This window comes from Stegodyphus dumicola, chromosome 5 (assembly GCF_044657685.1).
Source record: "Stegodyphus dumicola isolate Sdum_Otavi_A_Nest chromosome 5, ASM4465768v1".
NCBI classification, from domain to species: Eukaryota; Metazoa; Arthropoda; class Arachnida; order Araneae; family Eresidae; genus Stegodyphus; species Stegodyphus dumicola.
Genome location: NC_140772.1, coordinates 147,706,865 through 147,732,969, shown reverse-complemented (window position 1 = coordinate 147,732,969; position 26,105 = coordinate 147,706,865). Strand labels below are relative to the sequence as shown.

The 26,105-nt window shown below is 31.4% G+C and overlaps 1 protein-coding gene across 2 annotated transcripts in view; it reads right to left on the bottom strand.

Moving 5' to 3' along the window:
* Positions 1 to 709: 709 nt before the first annotated feature.
* LOC118182597 (caveolin-3-like) overlaps positions 710 to 26,105 on the bottom strand; it is a 56,628-nt gene continuing 31,232 nt past the window's right edge. For both annotated transcript variants that reach the window (XM_085816360.1, XM_035351970.2), the window contains 2 exons: positions 5,197 to 5,295; positions 710 to 1,385 (listed from right to left, as the gene is read on the bottom strand). In XM_085816360.1, coding sequence (XP_085672486.1) covers positions 1,029 to 1,385; positions 5,197 to 5,274 — 435 coding nt within the window. In that variant the 5' untranslated portion in view covers positions 5,275 to 5,295 and the 3' untranslated portion in view covers positions 710 to 1,028. The remainder of the gene's footprint in view (positions 1,386 to 5,196; positions 5,296 to 26,105) is intronic.

Sequence of the window (26,105 nt, the reverse complement as noted above, 5' to 3'; positions counted from 1 at the left end):
GATTTCGTAAGTACTAGAGAGAATTTACTAACCGAATTCGAAATTTCCTACCTGGGTAGCTATTCTTCTAGGTAATTATGGAATTGTACATTAGGAAAGCTTTCCTTTCTAAATTAAAAATGTTTTAGTATAAATATTATTTTATATTCATGATTTTCAAGATGAACTAAAACACAACGTTAAGTAAATCTGAAAATCTTTTAAACGGTTTCATCTATCAATGCCAAGTTAATATGACTAAATACAATCTGTTCAATCCATTCAGATGCTCCATGGTAGATAAAATTATGAAAGAGAAAGAATACCGTATTTGACGGCATATAAGACGCACTGGCATATAAGACGCAACCTTATTTAGAAAGCCACACATAGTATGTAGACGTGGAAAAGTTATGTGTGTCTAGATCTTTATCCGGGCTAAAAATAGCATTCAGTATTGAAAGTTAACCTGTATCCTTCACGTATAAGACGCAGGTAACTTTGTTGAGACCAAATTTAGGAAAAAAAGTGCGTCTTATATGCCGTCAAATACGGTAATCGCAACATTTTTAGCTTGTGTTTTAAATACAGCACAATTAAACGGTATTCTTTTGCAATGTTACTTCACTTTGCTAAAAATTAAAAATAAAGATTTATTATTTTTGAAGTTAAGGACAAATAGACAAAACTGGTCTTTTCCGAGTGCACTTCACTTACGATGATATATAAAAAACTTCTTTTATTTCTTCAAAAAGAATATTACACGGTATATTTGAATGAAGAGTAAGTACATGTAACAGGCATGAAGTATTTGAATGGAAAAATATATCTGGTGGGTAAAATTTATATACAAAGATTAATTTTCAGCCATTTGAAAAAAAAAAAAAAAAAAAAAAAAAACTTCAAGCGCCTAAGCAAATGCTTTGGCTTTGGTTGATAAAACACTTTGCAACGCCTCAGTCTATATATTTATCAATGGCACTTGTTAAGAATTTTTTAAATTAAAAACATATATTTCATTATCAGATCTACTTAGAATGCATACGTCATCAAATATGTGTCCTTCCGTTGTCTGTTTGATGTGTCACCCTGATTCTGCTAAGCATCAGCCCAACTGTGGAACAGCATGGGCCCAAGCAAGCGTCTAAGGCAGTCCTCAAAAACTGCCTAACAGCGTGGCAGTTGATTGTGAACTGTCTGAGTGCAGGTCCGATGCACCACACATGCTGGAATGTCAGGCAAGCAAAACTGCAACCTACAATGAGAGCTATGGGTAGTCCGCATACCATGGACAGACATCGGTAACAGCAGTTCTTTGAACACGTGAAAACATATTTAGAGTTCTCCCACACACAGCTTGGAGAATAAGTACCTTCAGGCTCAGCGATGACATCATCAAATTCAACCTTAAAGAACAAAGTGTACGTTAAAGAAAATGAAAACAAAGGAAAATGTGCTTGTTAATATATATACACATAAAAGAAGAAAATGATATTTCAGATCAAAAAAGATTATTAGGAGTTGAAATTAATTTCAAAAACTTAAAAACTTTTCTGTACGAAAATTTGCATTAAACAACACTAGTATCCCTGCCAATGTCCAGTATATATCGTTTTAAAAATAGATACTGCTGAAACATAAACGTGCCTTCATTGAAAATAAGTGCAGATGAACTTAAGTCTCGCTTAATGAATGGGTAAAGTCATTAAGAAAGATTGTTACATTTTTAACAATTTCTCCAGAAAATTATTTATAATTTAGTAAATTATGAATAGTATATGATTTGTGGAACCATTGTGAAGCAGATATACAATAGTATGCGCTAGTGTTTAAATGTATTTAAACAAAATTAATGCCCTATAAAAATATAATGTAATTATATCCGTTACTCATTTCTAGTTGATTTAGGTATTTACCGTAGCAGAGGAAATTTTTAGTACCATTAACTGAGTCTGAATTTTATTTAGATAAAGCGAAAATAACTGAATTGTATGTAGAAAAAATTCAAAAGTTTTCGGCGTATTTTGTGTAGTCAATGAATTTTTAGCAGTATCCTTTATTTAATTATTTCAGATTCTAGAGCTGTTCATCAGCACTATACTTTTTATTTACATGAAATAAATATATTCAGAACAAATATATTAAAAAAACTAAAAAATAATATCTAATACTTGCAATGAACAACAAACTACATCAAAAATATTTTCATTATGGAAACTTATCGGGGGATGTAGCAAAAATTAGCATTTTAAGCGTAGTCCTTAATATGTTTTGTAAATGAAATTTGTGCAATTATTAAATTAGAAATATATGCTTTCAGGCGAAGCTTAAACTAAGGAAAATTACGTTTTACTGTGGGCTTGGAGATGAGCAAAACATTTGAAAAGTTATATACGGGTTGATAACTAGAACAGTATGAATTGCAATCTTTCGCAAACTATCAAGAAAACAATTTCGCGTTCTTTAAGCATTTGATGTTTGAGATAAAAGTGAAAATTTTCAATTTTTAATGTTTGAATAAGCTCATATTTTAAGGAATGTACTTTTTAAATCAGAAAGAAGCATTTTCAAATCAAGATGCTTTCATTTATTTATTTTAAAAGTTATTCTTAAAGCTAAGCTGTAATCTAAAATATTAACTTTTCCTTTAATCAAAAGCTTTATATTTGATTACAGAAGTAGTAGAATAATTTTACATAGATAAATATTGTATTACTCTCATAATACTTTTTAAATTTTTTTTATTTTTAACGTTCTTAAGTTTTAAAATGAATAAGAATGCTTTTTGCTACATTCCCATTTTAGAGTCTTCAGACAGTCATTTTCAAAGTAACAGTTACATAGACAGCTTGGAAGGAAGCACAGCAAAAGCTTGCAACAGTAGTGAGATGGTGGACGTCCTGAAGCAATCCATGACAGTAACATTTTCCACGTAGACATAGAGGACAGAGATAGAGGTACGAAAAAGCAAAGATAAACACTAAATTTACTAAATAAAAAAGCAGAACTAATTTTACAGACACATGCATTAAAAAATCAAATATCAAATACATTTGCAATTAGTATCTTTAATTGACAAAGAATATAAAGGTAGACAGGAAAAATGTGATTTTTTTCCCTCTTCCTTCTATTGCAGCGCAACTGTTACTTTGAAATTTAAGCAAATGGCAAATTTTGAGATAATCTAATAATAACTGTAGGCATTGCTCATTGCGTGAAATTAAAACTTAAAATTTTCCTTCTTTTTAATAAAATTTGCCGCTGCTTGTGAAAGCGTGACTATGGGAAATAAATGTATATTATAAAAATAGTTATTCTGAGGTTTTTTTCTACTTAAACAGGCGAAATTGTAGTTTGCCGTTATAAACAAATCTAAAATACATGCTTTAGAATTGAGCAACAAACTTCAGCTGTGTGTAAGTTTTGCAGGATTAAAACTAGAGCTATTTGAACATACATCGAAAGCACTGAACATGCGACAAAATCAACAAACATGCAACAAGCATTTGTATCCTTTTCAGTTTATTATTATTTTAAAATAAAACTTATGTATTCTATGTGAGTAACATGGCAGAGATCACTTACTGAATTAAAATAGTATGTGAAATTTTAAACTAAATTTAAATTTATTCCTAAAATTAACTAAAAATTAACAAATTATTTTTGGGGTTAAACTAAATTCTTTTTTTTTTTTTTTTAAATTTGAGTTTAGTTTTTAATACTTAAACGAATTTTCTAAATTTGTATTCAGTCCTATATTTTAACTGAATTCATCTGAATTATTGTTTAAGCATTAATTTTTTTAAACAAGTTTCTTCGTGAAACATTTAAAATTCCCTTTTGTTTTCAAATTAGAAGAAAATAATAAAAGAACAAAATGCCTTAACCCGCAATTTTTTTAAGATTGTCAATTATCCTTAGTGAATCAAAATAAATTGATCCTCTTAAGATTTGCCATATTTGCACCTTTCCTTGTAGATATAAAATAATTTTTATATTAGCGTGTATATATATATATATATTAAATCGCTACTATACAAATGCTTCAACTTCTGTTACTGAAATTTTATAGTTTAATGTCGCTGTATATTAATTATGAAAAAGAATACGAAAAGGAGTCTAAACACAAGGGATTGTAAACTGTTTTATTATATGGAATGTATATTAAGTATTGGGATAGCTGTAAGAATAATTCTGGTTTGTTTCCAGGTACTTTATTTTGATGAAAATAGAGCTTTGAGAAGGAAAACAAAAGAATTCAGGATGTCGGGCAGAAATTTTTTTTTTATGAGATGAACTTCTGTATCTATATCGCATTTACTGCTTTTTTGCAAACGAATTTGTAGACGAACTATTGCGAAATTTGAAATTAATGGTAACCAAAATGTGTAATCACGATCTGACCTCAATAAACTGTTAACAAAACCTTTTGAAGAACTGGAAACATCATTTAAAATTTTTATATTGAATGTTTTTAACTCATCACTTGTATTTTCCATTTCCTGAAACATTTTTCCGCACATAACGATTTAAAATTTTTACGATGGAAGCTAAAATACTGTATTCTTTCTTTCCTTCTTCTTTTTTTTTTTTTCAAAAAACATTCACAATAAAGAGTGATATTCTTACTCCCGATTGCGATAGTGAAAATCTTGTTAAGTTATAATTTACGTATGATGATCTTGTAATGCTAATATAAGCATCATTCTCGTTAATAACCTATTAAAAACACAGAATAATTTAAATGTTAATTTATATATAAAATTTTTGTTAGGTGGAGTTCATTAGAATGAGCTCATCTCAGAGATAGGATTTGCAAGCTCAAATTTTGGAAAGGTATTTTACAAACGAAAATACAGCTTTAAGGATGCGTATATTATTGTTTTATAATAAATGCCTAGTAAGAAAGTACAGTGGATATTTATAGCAGCCTAAAAAAACATTTTGGAATAAGAAGACGTTAAAACATGGATATTCATCAACTGTTACTTTGTAACAGGAATATTTAATGCTGTAAACATATAATTCTTAGTGTTTTATAAAACATTAATTCTTGTAATTTACAAAATTTATTATAAGCTGCTATTAAGTAGTGCAAATGCTATGAATATAAAGCAGAACGAGAAAAAAGCTTCTCAGCGTACATTTTTTATTGCATGCATATTTGTAGCGCTTTTGGAGTGCAGAATGGTAAAATCTATAGGGTTAAAAACTAACAGTGGTAAGGTAGGGCCCTGGGGCGGGAGTTGGTGGAGATTCCTTCCTTTTCGGCTGCTTTAGAGGGACATCCACCATCCGCAAGTCGTCTCGTAATTGCTGCAAAAACATACCAAAATCTTAAGTAAAATTCATATAAAATTTTTTAAAAATTTGGTTTTGCTTAACACATGGATTTTGTAGCACCAGGTATTTTTTATTACAGACAAGTATTATTTGTTTACATATGTAATATAGCAAAAATATATTGTTCAAACAATACTTCAAAATAAACGAAGTACCAAAAATGATTTAAACAGAAAAAGCAGAAATTCCATTGAAATTAGGGCAACCAGCCGTCAAAATAGTGGATTGAGTGTAAATTTTCTGTACGTTAACATGATGACAAAATATTAAATTTTATCATCTATTAATAATATCTTATATTAATATTAATTATGTTATCATATATTAATATTAATAATACGCTCAGACTGAATATTCTAGCAGGATAATTACCATCAATATGCGTATGTAATATTAAATTTTATTACATCCAGTATCTCGCATTAGTCCGGATGGTTAGTCTAACACCAAAGAACATTAAATACTTAGCTACTAATATCATAGTAATTGATTTACTGATGAAATAATATTAAACATTTTTTCTTGTACTTCAGTTGAATTCAGTCTAGCAGGATAATTACCATCAATATGCGTATGTAATATTAAATTTTATTACATCCAGTATCTCGCATTAGTCCGGATGGTTAGTCTAACACCAAAGAACATTAAATACTTAGCTACTAATATCATAGTAATTGATTTACTGATGAAATAATATTAAACATTTTTTCTTGTACTTCAGTTGAATTACTATGATGAATAATTAATAAATCTGATTGTTTAGGCCTTCTCAGTGATTGCGGTGATTTTTACCAGAGGGCGTACCGCGCAAAGAGTTAGTTGCGTTACAGAATGTTAAGGGAGCAGACGGAACAAGATGTCGGGCATATTACCGCTAATGATATAATACAATGTATCTGCCAGGTGGCAGAAAACTAGTATACTGTATCAAGTACATGCCAGGTGTCATGAGGCTTGTATACAACTGTAAATAAACGTACAATAAAATATCTCTGTGAAATTAATCAAAGGAACACACAAAGATATAAATTAGTTGGGGACTACACTGATACTACCTAATGAAATAACGTTCATCTTAAATTTTTATAAAAGGACATAAAAGTGATGCATTTAGTATGAAATTAATATCGAAACTGTAAATAAAACAAAAAAACTTAACTCTTAAAAAGTTTGCAGTTTAAGAAATCGTGCAAAACTTTAGTTGCGAAGTACTCAGTGAAGATGTATGTAAACTGAGCAGCTTTCAATAACATTGTAATTTGTTATAAATTATATAAATACAAGAAAAAAGTTCAGTATTACCAATAAGCAAGTTCTTAAATGAGATTAAAATAAAATTCGCTTGGGGTAAAATTTCACATATGATAGCCAAATAAATTAAGGTTTTAAACATCTCAGCATCATTATGGCATTAATTTCAAAGAAAAGCTTAAACCATTCTAATGGGGTCATAGAGATGCTTCTTCTACTATACTGATTTTCTCTCTAAAGGAGGAAAAATGTCGGGCTGCAATTTTGCTAAAAATGCATTTCTAAAGCAGAAGAAATAAAAATAAACAGATCATAAAAAAACTAACAGTTATATCGCCATTCAATAAACAGAGTAGGAAAAAGAAAAGATGTTTACTTAATCTTTTTAATTAAGTGCTTAGCTTAGTACTATTAAAGCAGCTAAATAATGCGATTTATATAAAACCAGCATTAAATAATTTCCAATTAACAAAATTCAAGTATAATATTTTCGAATCCCAAAACATTTATTCGATTAAAAATTAAATCAACCAACAGAGGAATTATCCTAAACATTTGCGTCTCAAAAGTATTTCCTTTTATTATATCAAACTTGAAAAATATCTTAAATTGGAGTATATTTCAATTTTTATAATTAAATTTGTATAAAGTGCACCCAAATGTCTGCGAATTCTCTTTCCTTGACAGTATAAAATGCTACAGAAAAAAAAAAGGGAATTTAAATTTGGGTAGTTACAGTATAAAAATATAATAACTAAATTAAAGAATAAATTCACTAAAACTATATTAAATACGGAGATACGAAAATATTCTCTACAAGATTTGAGTGACACCTAACTCTGTCGCCAAAGTGGTGACATTTACTGATTTTTCATCAACTTGCCGACTTTCTGGAATTTTCAAGAAACGAGTTTTCGAAGTTCTACTGCAATGTTTTCCAGAAGCATTTGCTTACTCTTTATAACTTATGTCTTTAAAGAAGTACACTTTTAAAAAATTCTAAAAAATTGTAGGGTCCAGGTGGGTTAACTTCTGTCTGGATACAGGAGTAGCAAGAAACTACACAGAAGAAGGGTTCAAACTCTTTATTAACGCTTTAAAATTTACACTGCGTCAACTCGACGCTAACAAACTTCGCCTCTACTTGGGCGGTAGCTGAAAACCAGGTAATTGAAAATTAAAAGTTGGAATGTTTAACAAGTGCTAAACTAATCAACGGGGCTCAGCGAGATCCCGATCTTCAACCTCCTTCTAAGCCACTTAAACCAGCAATGAGCAAACGTACTTACGGCAGAGACGACAGCTAGACCCAATTCTCTCTTCTCCCATCGAAACTCGGCTTTTAACTACTTCCTCCAATATATAAAATTTGCATGCGTTCACGCGCGCTACAATATTTAACTATTCTGGTACTGACAATTAGGGGAATGAAGGCTTTTAGAAAAGTCTGAACTTAAAATTTAAAATGTTAGTTAAAATAAATATATATCCTTGCAAAATAAATAATTACATTTTATATCCTTTGTTAAAATAATACTTTTAGATTTTAAAAATATTTCTATTTGGATTTGATCTTGAATGTTTTTAAATACAGAAAAATCTTTAAATATCTAGACTGAAAGAGAAATCTAAAACTAATTGAAGAAAGAAATTTTATTCCTGTAATATTTATTACTACTGGTTAATTATCAAAAATGCAATCAAGCGTTTGTGTGTGAAATCATGCTTTCAAAAATTTCAAGAAAGCTCTCCATTTCTGACTGAATGATATTTTCGAAACATGCATTTATTATAAATTTTCAAAAGTTAAACAATAGAAATATCAAAAAAATCATAGAAAATAACTTCAAAAATTAAACTAAACATGGTATTAATTAATGTAAATAATTTAGGCACTGTATTGTAATCTGGTTCTTGAATTCGCAGTCAAAACAACTGTAAAAATTATAGCTACAGAACAGAAGAAGCAGTTTTCATATTTTATGAATTTTAAAATAAGTTTTCTTTGCATGTGCAATCTTACGCTTACTTATTTTTGAATTAAGAAACATTTTAATCAAAATTTTTGCAATACATTTTAAAATTATTTTCAATGTTTAATATGTAATGTAATCTGAAATAATAACATTTATTTTGAATTCTTGCATTTATTTATTATCTCAAATAATTTGAATTAACCTCCTACTTCATCTTTCTCCTCAACATCGAGCAATTAAAATTTCCATGGGTTCAAAAGGATTTTGCCACTCTAGGCTTCTGTAAAAATAAAAGTAAGCAACTGATATTGAATACAGATGATTTGAAATTTCAGTTAAAAACATCTCAATGTTAAAAAAATAATAAATTTGGGATTGAGTTGAAAAGTAATCTACCAAAAAAAAAATAATAAAGTTTATATATACAATTGAACATAAAGGTTTTGATTTTACGCTTACTAGATTATTTTTTTGAATTTCTTAATGTATAATAAATCTAGGTTTGACAAATTTAGATTTATTGGAAAATATCTTAAATGATAAACATTGCAAAATATGTTTTTAAAAAAGTAAACCTTTATTGTTCAAAAAAACCTGTCATTACATTATGAAAAAGAACAGTGGTCATTAGTTATATATTATCATTCAGTTTTGAATCTCATAAAAAGTTAAGGTTTCTTTAGTAAACAAAAATAAAATGCTGTATAGTTGAGTAATCTGCAACTGATTTTTTGTTTAGAATTATTATTGGCAGCTTCAGTTTACAATATAACAGAGTAATTCACTAAAACTATATTAAATACGGAGATACGAAAATATTCTCTACAAGATTTGAGTGACACCTAACTCTGTCGCCAAAGAATATAAGATAACTGAACCAAGTATATTACATATAATCCGCCTAAAAAGCACTACAAATGTAAATGCATGGTGGAGCAGTTTTAATAATGTATTTTGATTTTTGTAGTATAACAGACGTAATGCATGAAATGTGTGCTAGATATTACAGTAATGTTTCGATAATGACACTCAATTTTTATTTGTTCAACATAAAGATATCATATGCTCGCTGATTAAAATTATTTCCAGAATAGCGCTTCTATAGTTCCATGATCTAAAATTTCAAGAATAATGATTCTATAATTTCTTACAGGGGAACTTCAAACAAAACTTTTCCCTTATCCACCCCACTTCCTATTCTAATTCAATGACCCCGTGGAGTTACAGTAACAGTAGAATTCGACCACTAACAGTAGACGAATAACGAACAATTTCCATTATTGCTCAGAACAAAGTAAACTGCAACGAGATCTTTATTTACACGGCGCATAATCTCATAATCATTCAGAAGTCGAACAACAAAAATCAGCGTTATATTTTCAAATTTTCACAGGACTAGTTTCGATGGCTTTACTGAACCACAATCCTCAGCTGCAAAAGCGCAAATGTACGAGACTGGATATAATGATTAGATAAGATAAGAAAGCCCGGACAGAAAATAAGCTAGTGGCGCCATCTGTTGGTTAAACCAGAACTAAAACATAATTTCTTTAAAGGCCGAAGGCAAAGATGGATTGGAATTAGGATCGTTAACTAAAAGAGAAAGAATTTTTTGAATGTGAAATGCCTTTAGAAAATCCAGTTCTCCAATGGAAGATGTTTTGTGTATAATTTTGGCAGCAGAAAATTGAAAGTGTGATTTTCGGACCAACAATGTTGGGCAACAGAAGACTTCTGTGTTTCCTTTTGTCTAACATATGCCTCATGTTCCTTGACGCGAAATTTTAAGGCACTCTTAGTTTGACCAATGTAAATTAAACCACACTGGCAAGGAATCCTTTAAATACCCCAGGAATTCATATCCGGAATGGGGTCCTTGACTATGGAACTCGGAATTTTATTGATGAGAGAATAAACGACCCGAAAGTGAATTTTCGGCAAAATATGTGCATCTTTATGGCTAATTGATGGAAAGAAGGGAATGACAGCAGAACTTTTATAATCTACTAAAACAAGAGTGTGCCTTTTAGTGTGTTGAGATGAGAATATTTTAACTTGAATGCTTCAACCAACTTAAAACATTCGCTTATCTGTTGCGAATTGTGCCAGATTATATGCTCTTTCCAAAATTCATAAAAGTGGTATTGCTTTCCGCTTTATTGTATCAAATTTAGGTACTGCTTCGTATCCATTAGCAAAATATTTAGTTTCTAGATTTTCAACTCTGTTAGACAATAACATTTACACCATAAAAAATTCAATAGAGTTTGTAAAAAAAGTTAAAAGCATTTCTCCTAGAAATTTATTCATGGTTTCTTTTGATCATTATTCACCAATGTTCCAGTTGAGGGTGCATTAAGATGTTTAGAAACCAGACTTCGCGAATTTCATTTCTCTTGCATCGAAATTGATGAGCTAATTTCTCTCATTCTGTTGGAAACAAATACATTTTGTTTTCCAAAATAAATATTACAAGCAAACTGAGGGATTAGCCATGGGAAGCCGCCTCAGTCCCATCCTGGCTGTTATCTACATGCATTATTATGAATGAAAATTGTTTGAAACTTTAAACTCCCCGGTATGGTTCCGCTACCTAGACGATACTTTTACCCTGTTTGAAGGTAATAAAGATGATTTAAATAAAGTTCTGTCAACAATGAATTCTATTGATCCTGCTATTCAGTTCACTTTTGAACTTGAGATTTGCAATTCTCTTCCGTTTCTCGACATTCTGGTCACACGTAACACAATCAACTTCGGTACTACGGTTTACCGTAAACCTTCATCGGTTTGCCTTTCCCCACACTTTAAATAATGTCATCCGACTAAACAAAAGTTAGCTTTATTTTATTCCTATGTTTTCCGTGCTCTTCATGTTTGCTCCTCCAAACTATCTCTTGATGAAGAACCAAATTATCTAAAAGCAATAGCTATTGACAGGGGCTTTTCACCCAACATTATTAATGGAGCAGTTAAAATATTCTCATAGCACCACACTAAAAGTCACACTCTTGTTTTAGGAGATTAAAAAAATTCTGTTGTAATTCCCTTCTTTCCATCAATTAGTTATAAAGTTGCACATATTTTGCCGAAAATTCACTTTCGGGTCGTTTATTCTCCCATCAATAAAATTCCGAGTTCCATACTCAAGGACCCCATTCCGGATATGAATTCCTGGGGTATTTATAGGATTCCTTGCCAGTGTGGTTTGATTTACATTGGTCAAACTAAGAGAGGCTTTAAATTTCGCGTCAAGGAACATGAGGCATATGTTAGAAAAAATTAAACACAGAAGTCTTCTGTTGCCCAACATTGTTGGTCCGAAAATCACACTTTCAATTTTCTGCTGCCAAAATTATACACAAAACTTCTTCCATTGGAGAAATGGATTTTCTAGAAGCATTTCACATTCAAAAAAATCTTTCTCTTCTAGCTAACGATCCTAATTCCAATCCATCTTTGCCTTCGGCATTTAAAGAAATTATGTTTTAGTTCTAGTTTCATCATCAGATGGCGCTACTAGCTTATTTTCTGTCCAGGCTTTCTTATCATTTTTAGATAATTCATTATATCCCATCTCGTTCATTTGCGCTTTTGCAGCTGAGGATGGTGGTTCAGTAAAACCATCGAAACTAGTCCTGTGAAAATTTGAAAATATAACGCTAATTTTTGTTGTTTGACTTCTGAATTAGTATATGTTCGGCGTGTTATTGTGTCTTAATTACGGCGCTTATTTTTCAACATTTATTGATAAGTGGTATTTTTGTATTATTTAACATAGAAAATAAGAAATAAAAAGCAATTGTTCACTTATGGTATGATTTCATTGATAAATTATCAGTGTAATTCCACAGTATATGAGTTTTATATTTAATTAAAGTATTATAATTTTAATTTACCAGATTTAATTTCGGCATTAATTCATTCGATTCGTGACTCTGAGTATTTAAAGAAAATATTTGAAAAATTAAAATCGACGATCGAAGAAAAAGCATTTCATTTAAAGGAATTTGGGAGCTTTTCCATTATAAAGCAACACGCACCAAACCATTTTTTCTAGTAAGAACATAATCTATTTATTTACACATAGTTGATTTAAGTGTGTTGATATTACCTCTTATAGGAGTGTTCTTCTTTCAGAGAAATATTGCTAGTAAAATGTTTTTTTAAATATATCATTTAGTTTCATTTTTTGAATTATTGATACTAATAAATTTATTACTGATACAAACTAATTTGAGGTAAATATTTCTTATATACAGAAAAATTTTATAAGTTTTTTAAACAGTCGAAATAAGCTTACGGCGGGAGTTCATTTATGGAAATATGTCATTAGGGCATACATCTTTCTAGAGAAAACTGTTTGGGGCTTACTTTCCTATAATAAAAAAAAATGTGAATATCGTAATTCCGAATGTGAAATAAAATATGCAGATGTAGTAAATTGAACCAAATTTTTGTTCTTATTAGATCAAATTTTATTTGTCAATATTTTTGAAATTTCTACTTAAATTTGATCCTATATTAAAAATAAATCTATTTATCAGATATAAGCTTAGAGGTTTCAAATTTTTATTAATGATAAAGATTTTTAAAAATCCCATATTTTATAAACAAAAATAAATTCACCTAAGTATGCAGTTATGCTCCTGAATTTTATCCGTCTTATTATTTTGCATTGCTATCTATAACTTTCCCTAAATCTGTTTTCCTTTTAACAGATAACGGTCAGAAATTACAGGTGTTAAGTTACGTGCTTCCTCACAGATGTCATATCGAAACGATTCATTTGACTGTAATTTTGGCTACTTGCTGCTATAGAACGCAGTTATTCTTTGAATTAAATATGTTCTTCAGCCATAAACCGTGATTCATCCTTCAGAGTAAAAATGTTAAGTTAGGAATTTACGTATAAATTTTCGCTTTATTCGCTAATTCCTATTTTAATAAAACCAAGCTTATTATTTCACAATTTCTAGAAAATGCATATAATGAATAGCAATGTTTGTTATCATGAAGTATAAGATTAAACAAAACCGAAGTTACACGATCAACCAGTAAATTTCTGCAAAAGCAGTTAGCTGATTGCATTTAAATAAATACCTATCTATGTCTACCTGTCTCTCTCTTTCTCTTTCTATATATATAAATAAATACAAAGTAATTCAAGACCTAATCTAGTGGTAATACTAAAGAAAATAAGTTGAAATAAATAGTATGCTTATTTCATCCCGTATTCAATTTGGAATAAATCATATGCAAAAACCAAAAGCCAGAACCGCAGTGGAAAACTGCGTGAAAGACAAAGATGCCAAAATCAAAAAGAGAAAAGAAAATGAAAAAGAAGGGAAAAAAAAAAAAAAAGAAAAAAAAAAAAAAAAAAGAAAATAGAAGAAAAAAAAGTTTTTTTCCCCTTCTGGCATGTTTAGCCCATTTCTTGCAGTTTGCTACTGTGCTTCTGGTTTTTGGTTTTATATATATATATGTGTGTGTGTAATATTTTTGATGCATAGTCGTGATAGCAGAGCGGAAAGACGGGACGAGGATGTTGATACCAAACCAAGTTCAGTTAATGACCATCTTTATTTCCAGGCACATTAGAATAATTCTTAGTAGACAATATATTTTTCATCATAAACAATTGCAATAATTTCTTATGTACACAGATTAACGGGGGCGATATCATTTTAGACGAACAAGAAAAGCAGCGTGGATATTGGCGTGGCGGAAGCTAGGAGAAAGAGGTTGACGTAGTTTATTTTAAGCGGTATTTGCACTAATTACATGCAGAAAGTACTCTAAGCTATCATATCATTGATTAACTGAGATGGTTACATAACATAGAAGGATTTGGAATTTGCGAGAACAGATTAATTTAGGGGGCAAGCACCAAATCTTGAAGCGTTAATTTTGAGGTCGCCAATTATTTTTAAAGAAGCTGCCATATTTTTTCTTATATCTTACATATTTAAAAAAAAAAAAAAAAAAAAAAAAAAAAAAAAAAAAAAAAGGTCAGGACAGCAAGGTGGCAGAAAAGCATTAGTGAATTAGCGAAGAAAGAGAAAGTTTATTATATGAGGAAGCATCAGGGACATAACCGGACAGGTTTTCCTATGTCCCTTCAAGATTCATGATCTCTGTCATATACAGATTACGAAATAACTAATATATAACGTACAAGCAATGTAATTTCTAAAGAAACTAAACAATAAATTAATACAAATATAATTTTTAAAGTCTTTAAATTATTAAAATGTCCAATGTCCTTTGAATGTTCAATGAAATGTTTTTTTGTAAAGTCTCTTGATGAAAAAAAGTTCCATCAGTTTAACTGTTCAAAATTTTCCACAAAGTAAATGCTCAAATATTTTTCATAAAGTAAATGTTCACTAAAAATGTCTGTCAAATTCCTTGTTGACGAAAATATTTCCATTATAACACAGATTGAGCTGCCAATTTTCATGTAGAATTTGTGATTAAGTGAATAAGTTCTTTCTATTAGGATACACATACTTAATACAACAGAAAATTCAACATAAAAACATTATAATATAATGCAATGCTAAATAATACAATAATACTTTGACGATTAATTTGGCATGTCCTCTCTTACAAAACCAGAGTATTATCTTGCTGATGGTTCGGGGATGCTTAAGTACAATAGATCAAAAACCTCTGTTCTTTAGAAAAGGTAACTGGTTTTTGGTATTGTACAATTGTCAAAGTTTTCCTGTTTTCTTTCAAAAATCTTTCATATTACTTAATAAAAATACAACGTTATACAAAATTGACTGAAATTGAAGACAAATAACTTGTATAATCAAGTTAAAGTATTTTTAAATTTCGCAAAAATATAATTAAATATTACCCTACAATAAAAAGAAAGAAAAAGAAAAATATTGTTTTAAAATTTATGTGTGTGTGTGTGGGTGTGGTAGCACTTCTGTGCTAAACTAGGGTCAGAGGATCGTGACTCGTAAAGAAAATGGAAAAACCTAAGTCAGTTTCATGGCTATAGTCGAACAATTTTAGGGGGTGTTAGGATTGTTCCTAGGAGAACAGCGGGCGTGTGCTATCACTTCTTGTATCCTCCCTAAAGAGAGGATGCAAGGAATAATACACATAGTGTGAAACCTAATGTAGGAAAAAAGAAAAAAAAATCGTCTTTGAATGAACAACTGGTATTAAATCTAGGTTTTCAAAATGTGGTGGTAGAGTTTTTCCTCTCCTCAACTTCTGGGCTATGGGGGACGTAAGCAACCAATTTTGAATGGAAAACCTCTGGTAGAAGGAAAGGAACCAGAAAGGAAAAGGTCAAAATCGAGAAAAATAATTTCTCATAATTAGACCTTTTAAAGTCTTGATCAGGTTTTAAATGCCATGAACGGAAAAAATTTTAATGCAGAATTTTGGAAAATTAAGACATTAATTATTTTGGACAGAGACAGGAATTCTACTATTTCTAACAGTCAATTTAAAATCACTAGCTGGATTAAAAGGTCTGAGTCCGGTTAAATGAAAAAATTCTTTTTTCGTTTTAGTTAAAGGATTAGGCTTATCAATTTCAAAAATAAATTCAAAATATTCTTTTAAAAGTTCGAATCCTGTCCTAATAAGTGTGTAATATTTTTGACGCGTAGTCGTGGTAGCAGAGCGGCAAGACGAAGATGTTGATACCAAATCAAGTTCAGCTAATTACTATCTTAATTTCTAGGCACATTAGAATAATTTTTCGTAGACAATATATTCTTTTATCGTAAACAATTACAATAATTTCATATGTACACAGCTTAACGATATCATTTTACACGGGCAAGCAAAGCAGCATAGATGTTGGCGTGGCAGAAGCTAGGAGAAGAAGATGATGCAGTTTATTTGCGAGAGGTATTTATACTAAGTACATGCAGAATGTACTCTAAACTATGATTGGTTAATTTGAGGTTGTTACACAAAATAGAAGGATCTCGAATTTGGGAGAACAGATGGATTTAGGGGAAGAGCACCGAATCTAGAATCGGTAATTTTAAGGTCGCCAATTATTTTTAAAGCAGCTACCTTATTTTCTTATGTCTTATATATATATGTAGTATTTTAATTACGTAGAAGACACTGGTATTTTTAGCAGTTTGCAGTCGTCATGGCTGCGTGAAAAATGCAGGAAGAAGGCGTTGACAAAACTAATTTTGGCGAATAACCATCTTTATTTTTAGGCACATCAAAAATTATTTTTTTAAAGACAAATTACTTTTCAGTCATCATTGAATACAATAGATTTTTATGTAACAGGACAAAACATACGACGTCGTTTCAAACAGGGAAGCATAGCGGCGCAGAGTTTTTTGTATAGCAGAAGTCAGGAAAAAGGAACGTAGTTCCTCGCGAAGCAGTATTTATACGTAGGTGCATAAAGTATAGCTAAGCCGTGATTGGTTTGGTTAATTTTAGTTTTAGTTATCTTTTTCAACCAGTGTTATGTAATTTCGAAAGATCTCGAATTTGGGAGAAAGGAGGAACTTACGGGGAGAACACAAAATTTAGAATAGTCAGTTTTAAGGTAGCCAATTGTTTCTTAACATAGCCATTGTATTTTATTATATCTTGCCACACATACAGACACACACACACACACATATATATATATGAACTGTCAACTATACTGTTTCATACATACATTTATATATATAAGTAAACATTTTAATTAATCGTAATAAATTGCTTTAAACTTGCGCAAAAGCTGCAAAGTAATAAAATTATAATTTGTTTACTAATCTATTATTTAGTATATTATCTCCTTTGTTAAAAATAGTTAGAATTCCATTGAAATGAAGCAACATATCAGCATATTTATAAAATGAATCTTGAAAAAAATTTTCAAATGGAAGCATAAAAAATTAATCAGGAATTCTTGATTCTTCAATTCTGAATTCAATTTATTCTTGATATATAAAAAGAGATAAAAATATATAAATATAAATGATAGTTCAAATTAACAAAAACCCCTCAACGCTATCTTTAATTTATGCATTACCCCTCTGTATTCTAAAAATAGTAACCTTTTTCTGCATTGTGTCATTTTGAGATTGAACCGTTTCATATGATTCTTACGTAAAGCTGATGACGTAAATTGAACTCAAGCTCAGACAGTCAATAATAGTTTTACAGCATTATTAATTAGCCAATCAAATACATTGAAAGCCGACACTAACTCATTCTGAGTTAAGATTTCATCCTGAAAGCAAGTTGAACCCAAGGAGGTTAGAATAGAAGGAGGGAGGGTTCGCGGTTTCCTCCACTATCGGCGAATGAAACTTCGCCGAACAAGCGGCGTCCATGTTTGTGACTTCAAAACATTGAATTACGGCAGTGACATGTACGTGTTTCTAACCTGTTCCGTGCATTTATTTTCCAGTAAAAATATGTTAAATTTATAATGAAATCCCTCGCTATTGTTGAATTTTTGTTTTAAAGTAATAAAGATGATATCCATAATTTACTATGTACAGCAAATTATTCAGATATAGTTCGAAATCTAAATGCATGCGCATAACATTAAAGCCTTTAAAAAATGATGTTTCTGCATATTTCACGGATTTGCTTAGGCTAGAAAATAAATCTTAATAAAATAAAACAGATTTATGTGAATTCATTGATTTCAGTTTATGCGCATTTCATATTTATCAATTTCAAAGAAACTGCCTTTAATTAAGTTGAATTACAGAAAAACACAAAAATATAAGTTTTTGGATACATCTTTCCACATGTTCAATTGTGGAAATATTTTACTTAATTTTATCACTATACTGCCCAGAAATTTGTAAGTTTATGCAAAAAAATTTTTACAACAGAACAGTTTATCTTAACTTAAAAAAATGAATAATAATTAATATATAAAGAAAAGCATTGCTTTATTTAACACCTTTACAATTAATAAAAATAGTAACAATTGATTTCTTACTTTTCATGAAAGTTATAAAACGAATTAACTAAAACGTTCAAATTATAAAATTTAAATCCTACCATATAGCATTGTATCTGAAGGAACGAAGATACCAGCTATAAACAGAAACATTAAAATGTATTTAATATATTTTGATTATAGTTATATTAAATAACCTATTTTAAGTCCTTTTTTCACATCTGGAAAGAAAACTACATGACATTGTGATATTTTTTGACATAGTTGTCATATTACATAAAAAAAGAAAATTAATACTTACGTGTGAAAAATAATGCCCAGAATTTTTTTCGAGAATCTAAATGTGCATCCATATGCAATACAAGCTGACATGCTTCAAAAAGAAAAGAAAAAAATGTTGCAATGACAGACTTCCTTGCACAAGTCACGGTGATAACAGGAAGATGGCCGCCAAGCTTCACCGTTTGAGTTGAACCTTCCCTCCTTCTATTCTAACCTCCTTGGTTGAACCAACAGCTACAGAGCGGTACAGCTACAAGTCGCTGAACATTAGTCCGAGGTCGAATCCCGCTAACAGGCTGGCTAAATGAGCGTTTTTTGTGGTTTTCCCATGTGTGAGGTATATACGAGCTAGTTTCCCTTAGAAAGTCCTCCACGAACGCCTTCGTTCTCTTAGGCAGATAGCTCTCGAAGCTTTCTCGTAATAACATAAACCAAACCAAACCAAACCAAACCAAACTGAATGTAAGTCACTTCAGTTTTGCGCTTCCACCTAGCTTTCTGCTTTGCCTTTTACCGCAAAACTATCCAAAATGTAAATATCCTTGAAAACGCATGAGTAGTGTGTCAATTTGCTTGCGGCCGTAACATGTTTACCGAAATAAAAATTAATAATTAGTCTGCCTCGGCTGCCAAATTGCTGTTCATTCTTAATTTTTTTTTTTTTTACACTATAAAAATAGAAAAAAAATTGCACTGCGCCAAAGATTTATGCTGTTATTTCATAAAATGCTTTATATTATTTGTAACAGTGATCAGTGATCTAACGTCAAAAAAATTAGAGGCGAAAAAACTCTGCAAAAGGTTTCGCATCGGGTATTCGATTGTGAAAGTAAGTCCCATTAATTTACGATTATAAAAATATTACTCCTTTAATAAAGATAAATTTTATGTAATTTTTTGAAAACTTTGTTTTATTTTTAATTAAAAATAATCGTCTCAGACGAAATGGTGGAACGTAGGCTGACAAATTCCCACACATGACGCTGCAACCGAGGAACATAAAGTTGAAACTAAGTTCAAATCCCTGATAAGGTATATGTATTTGTGATTAAGGTGTTTCTAGACACGTAGAATCTGTTTAGCCGAAGTAAGAGCAACTCGATATTGGAAAGGAAAACATAAGCAGATAACCCTCATGTGCGTTTCCTAAATTAAATAATAAAATTTAATTTAAACTAATGATCCAAACATGTGAATTTTCAAAGAAAGTGTCTGTGTAATATAGTATTTTAACATGAAAAGATCAGACGATCAACTGAATATCTCAGAAATAATTTGCATGTTTGATAACATTTTTTCTTTCAATGCTTTCGATAATGCAGTCATTGCCAGATGGTACCAGCCATTCTTTAGACCGTGGATCGCTTATTCGTACGATACACGAAAATTGTCTTTTTTCAATTCTCCAGCGATTCCTAGATTGCCTTGATAATACTTCAGCCCACGTAGACTTCGTATTCCATAGAATACTTGATTTTCAATAAAATCTATATAGCGGCTAGTGCTAAAAATATAAGACAAAACTTATATTTTTGGTCGATTTCAAGGCTTCAATAGAGAGGATCATCTTGGTCGAAAATTCTAGAAACACTGAATCTTTGTTTTGAAGAAATATATCTATAATGGCGGCAATTATATAGAAACGCTATTTTAAACCCGGTTAACAAACCTTGATCCATAACATAATTGGGGAGCCTTTTTGCGTTGTAAGCAGCAATTCATGTAAATTCAGGTAGCAAAAACAGACCAAAGACAGATTGACTTGTAGCCTATCAACTACAAATTTGTTTTCATTTTCCCTTATACCCTAGCATTCACTCTCTCAACGAAATCATATGATTTGGCAATGATTTTGAAGTGATATAATCTGGTATATTTTCATCTTTATCCAGTTAAGAAGAGTTTTGCTTCGTTTTCTGAGCGCATTCTATTACACGAGATATAGTTATACATGAAAATTTAATTTCCAACACTATTTGGTATCCGGACAAGAAGACGTTTTAGAAACATTATCAGCAGTCATACATATTTAATGTCACATTATCACATTTTAAGCGGAAATTTTATGATTTTATTTATATGATTTTTTACGATTCTGTTTTCGGAGTGAAGTTATATATTTTAAAATGAGTAAGCATTACGTTGCAATTTTCATTAGTCAGAGTTATTAAAAGGCTGTATAATCATATAAATAAAATTTCTCCAAATTCTTGATTCCCTGTTCAACTTACATTCTTCTCAGAGAACGCCAGCTGTTCAGCTGAAAGTTCTTATCTGTAGAATTATATCTAAAACGTCAGCATTTTCCAAAAGCATATTTGTTTCAAGCATATTTGTTTCATATATTCAAGCATATTTGTGTTATTATTTTATTAAAAGCATATTTGTTTCAAGCTTTAAATATATAGATATTGTTGTCATAGAACTATTTAAACTGTGTTACGTGAGAAGAATAATCAGATTTGGAAAAAAAGAACGCTAGAGGTATCTTAATCTTAATTTGATAAAATAAATTTTAATTTAAAACTATATTCAAAAGGAACACATAAAATGCCGTGTGATCTGTACCCATGGTCTTCTGTACCATCTGTTTGAGGTTTGGATAAGTGAAGAAATAATATACTCTCTCCGTTTGCGTTTTCGCGTACATAGGTAAATTTGAAACTGAAATTTTTAAAACTGTTTCTAATTAAGACAAACATTTTTTATATTGATTTTAACATGCAATGAAATTTAAAATATAATACAATAACTCTCGCATATTAAATTACGGAATTTCATACTAAATTTCAAACTAAAAAGTAAAAAATAAATGTCTTTCATTAATTAAATTAATATTGTTTTACAACTTTATTCGCAAGAATTTATAAACATTAATGCTTGATGATTGCTTCATTCTGAATCCTCATTAGCCCAAGTAGTTTTCCATTTGATGAGTCTTGGCGAATGTCATGGCAGTGACTACGAATAAATGAAAAGATATCCATTTCCCTGAGTTTTCGCACTTCCACTCTACCATGCGCGTTTATACCTTTATATGCATGTGGCAAAAATGAGCAATATCAAATAATTTCCCGAGATGAATAATATAGAAAACTGCTCGAACCTGGACCTCTCGAATACGCGCCGAGTGTGCTACCGTTACACCACGAAGACATGCTGGAAGGAGGGAGAAAATACTTTTTAATCTTATTTGCAACTCCAGCTGGAATTACAATTTCACTCAAAAATTGGAAAGCACTCCCTTTGATTCTAAGCCTTGATGTAGAATGCAGTTTTTGAATAACTCCACAATCCTCAAAGAAGATGCGATGAATATGTGCACCCCACGTGAGCTTCAGATTGAGTATGAGATCCAAATAATCCATGCCGGTAGTACTGTTGAGCTTCTTATTAAGTAGGCAAAATTATTTTTAAACAAGTATAATACTTCCGAATGACAAATATTGTGAATAGATTCACAGAAATCTTGTAACTATAATACTTAGTTGAAAAACATCGTTGCCATACAGACAAGATACTTTGGAATTTGGATTTATGAATCTTGAGGCAAGAGTCGTGTCATCTGCATAGATGGCTAACAAGCTGTCGTATTTGTTCGACTGCAAAGATCATAGACATACAAGAAGTATAATATAGAAACCGATATACAGTTCTGTAGCACACCAGCTGCTCCCATTTAGTTTTAATTTAGAATAAGTCTTTCTTTACTTCCAACAAATATAACAAAACTTTCATGGCTGAGAAATCGTATAATTACAAGCATTAATTCTTAGTATGATTCAATTTTTTGAGCTTGTAGATGTGCTCTTCAGACCAAACTGTATAATACAACTTCACGTTGGGACATTTACAGAAAGAGAAATTTTCCACGTTTGGAAGACCATCTTACTATTTATGGCTTAAAAAATGAGAGTGTCGGAAAAATCTTAATATAGTTTAAATCTCAAAAACATTTCATATTTAAGAGATATCTTTTCTACGTAAGAGTGTGAAGATTTATTTAATTAATATAACAGTTAATTTTACTTTGAAGCAACCTTTACTCTTGCTTTTGTTTTTAATCCATGCTTCCTTGCCAGAATGAGATTTCAGTTTCGCGTGTTATACAAAGTAGTGTAGAAAGAGTAGAAAGATACTATTTAAGCTGGTGCTTGAGTTAGTTTCAGACATAGCGTGTTCTGCCTTTCGGCTCTGTGTTTCCTCTGTTACTTGAGCTTGCTATTTTATCGCCGTGTGTACTAAGCTGCATTCAGACGGTGACGTAAATGTCACATAGTCACAAGAAATAAAATGTGGGAATTCCGTTCACACCTGCGACGCAGAGTCTAAGCCACATCCACTTTGAGAAGATAAATTTGCACATGCGTGCATGTGTCTACAGCATTCCTACTCTATTTTCATATTCAGGTTTCGCGCGTTCGCTCTGATTGGTCGACGCTTATCCTTAGGTCTGCATAAAGTTGAAAACTTCAAATTTTATGCCAAGAGCCCTAAACCAGATTTTGTGACGTAGCACAGACTGGTTGCCTGGCAACGCAGCTCAGCTTAAACCATTTATGCCCTTTATACCGTATTCTGAACGCAGCTTTAGTCTACGTCGGAGGTAGGGCCAAAAGCCAACTAACTACACGTTAAAATATCTCTTTCCAGCTTCGCCTGGCTATTTGATTTAGGATTAGTTTTAATTTTACATTTCTGTTGAGCTGCTTCCAAAAGCGTTAGCGTATATTTGTGAGCACCAGAAATTCTAACTGTAAATACTCTTGAGTTGAATATCTTTTTACCTTTTCTACCTGCTGTTATTGATACAGTTGAACTTAGCGAACAGTCACTTCGCAGTTTAAGTACAAATCTAGGCAGCAAAAAAAGAATTTTAATTTAGCTAGAATCTTTACAAGGATTAATCGAAAAATTTCAAAGAGAAATTTTTATTTGTATCCAAACAATACTTTAAAAGTTGACTATCTGAAAAACATTATGTTACCTAAAGGATTTTTAAACTAGGTCCTTAGTTACATATTAAATAATTCAGACAAAATTACCACTATTGTAAGATTTAACATCTAGCTCATCACTCGCTTTCGAGGAAAGATGAAATACACAAGATGTTAAACAAAGGAAAGGAATTCTTTTATTTTTAAGTCTAATGATATAAAGCCATCGAGTCAAATCAACAAAAAGCTGTAGTTGAACTTCGTGTCAGATATTGCTTTCGAAAACCTTATTTGTTGTAAAGTAAAAAGCAGAAGAAATATTTTAATATCCGAGAAAATTCTTAAATCAGAAATAACTGTAACCTAAAATGCAAATTCATTTTGTGGGCTTACAGTATCATTAAAAAAGATCCTATATTTATTTTAAATGTAAATATTTTTTTAAAGATTGCACTTGTAGGGTTTATATTTATTTTAACTAACATTTATTTTAAGTTTAAACTATCTTTCCTGTCAAGCCTTACTTTCTCCTGGAATTGCCAATGCCAGAGTATGTAAATTTTAGTAGAACGCGCAAAGTATTCAAAATAGTCAGCGGAAGTATTCTGAGTTAAATAGAAGGGAAACGAGTTCGAAAGTGTGCTTTCTTGCTTCACGAGCGTGGAGGTGGCTAGTTAGAAGTTGAAGAACCACGCGTTTCGGCCTGTGTGCTTGCCTCGGTAGATAGTTAAATCTTTCAACGTAATATTCAGAAGTTTGCTGAATTGTCAGCGGTATCTTAGAACGCGGTTAGGTTAGTTACGTTTTAGAGAGCCTCGTAGGTAGTCACTTGTTATTATTCATTTTTTAGTTTCTTATTTTTCTTTTACCGCCGGGTCAGAGTAGTTTGTGAGCGTCAAGAGCACGCATCTGTAATTTCTAAAGTTGAATAAAATGGGATTTAAACCCTTCTCAAGACTTTGTATACTTTCCAGTTCATAGCAGTCACCACTATTGTTGCGTGCAGGTTGGAAGCGCGCAACATTACATTGGCGCCCGAACACTTGTCGAACTAAAACGGCCAAAAACTGGATGGAAGCTGCTGGACAACAACAAGAAATGGCAAGCCAATTGGAAGGATTTGGATACCTGGTCCAGACGATGAGAGCGTCAATCAAGCCAAACGTCAATTTCGGCGGAAAAAAAATTCGGTGGCGATATTTCTAGATGGCCTCGAAAATCACTTCCAGCTCTACCCTGTGCCTGAAAGACAAAAAGTTGCCATCGCCACATCTGCACTAAGAGGACAGGCCTCGCTATGGTGGAAGAATACAGGCAAATTTTTATTAGGGGAATTCGGAGGCCAGATATATACATTTGACAATTTCAAAAAATCGTTATTAAAGGCCTTCCCCATAGTGAAAGACCGAGCAAGGCTAGAAGCCGAACTATATAGTTTTTATCAACAGGATATAGAAGAGTTGACGGACTTTATTCTGCGAAAAATTAAGCTGACGGATATGCTGTATGGGAAGAAAACCGACGCGGAGATTATTGAAATAATCTTACCAAGATTGCTACCTGCTGCTCAAGATCACTTCGAAATTAGAAACCCAAGCACATTGCAGGAGCTCTTCGAATTGGCGGTCAAGTTCCAAAATCGCAGAATAACGGAAAAAGTTTGAGGGGCATCGTATTCTCAAAGTATCCGAAGGCAATCTTCAAATGAGCAGACCAGAAATGCAAACCGCTATTATGGGGGAAAGAGCTATCAAACTAACTCATCGAAGCTCGAAGGTCAAGGCCCAAAAAGGAAATTTGAAAACAACCGTCCGCGTACCCAGAAGGCAGAAGTTGAAAGGAAAGCTTTAAACTAGTAGAGGGGCCTGTGAAAGCGAGGGTCCAGACTCCGGAAGTTTTGAAAAACCCTCAAGAAGATACTTAAATACGGTCATCGTAAAAAACTCACAATTACCAATTATACAAGTCTTGATTGGCGATGTACCAGTAGTAGCCCTCATCGATACAGGAGCAGAAGGTAATTTTATGAGTGATATATTTTTAAGAAGAATTTTAATAGGTTACGATTATTTAAAAATAAAAACACAGAAATCATAGCAGCGCAAGGACAAACTTGTCATTGTATTGAAAAATTATCTTTAAAAATACAGGTTCAAAACGAAAGCCTTAAAGTATTAATTTTTGTAGTAAAAAACTTGCAAAGTCCACTTATTTTAGGTATGGAGTTTTTAAAAGCCGCGAAGGCCAAACTCAATTTTCAGGAAAGTTCTATTGTGCTGGAGATGGACCGGAGGGTGGTGGAACCTGTCGAACAACCACAAGTCGACCTTAGCCATTTGAATATCCATGAAAGCCAAGCCATCCAGCAAGTGGTGAGTACTTTTTCAAACTTGTTTTCAGAACGGCCTGGTAGTTGTCAAA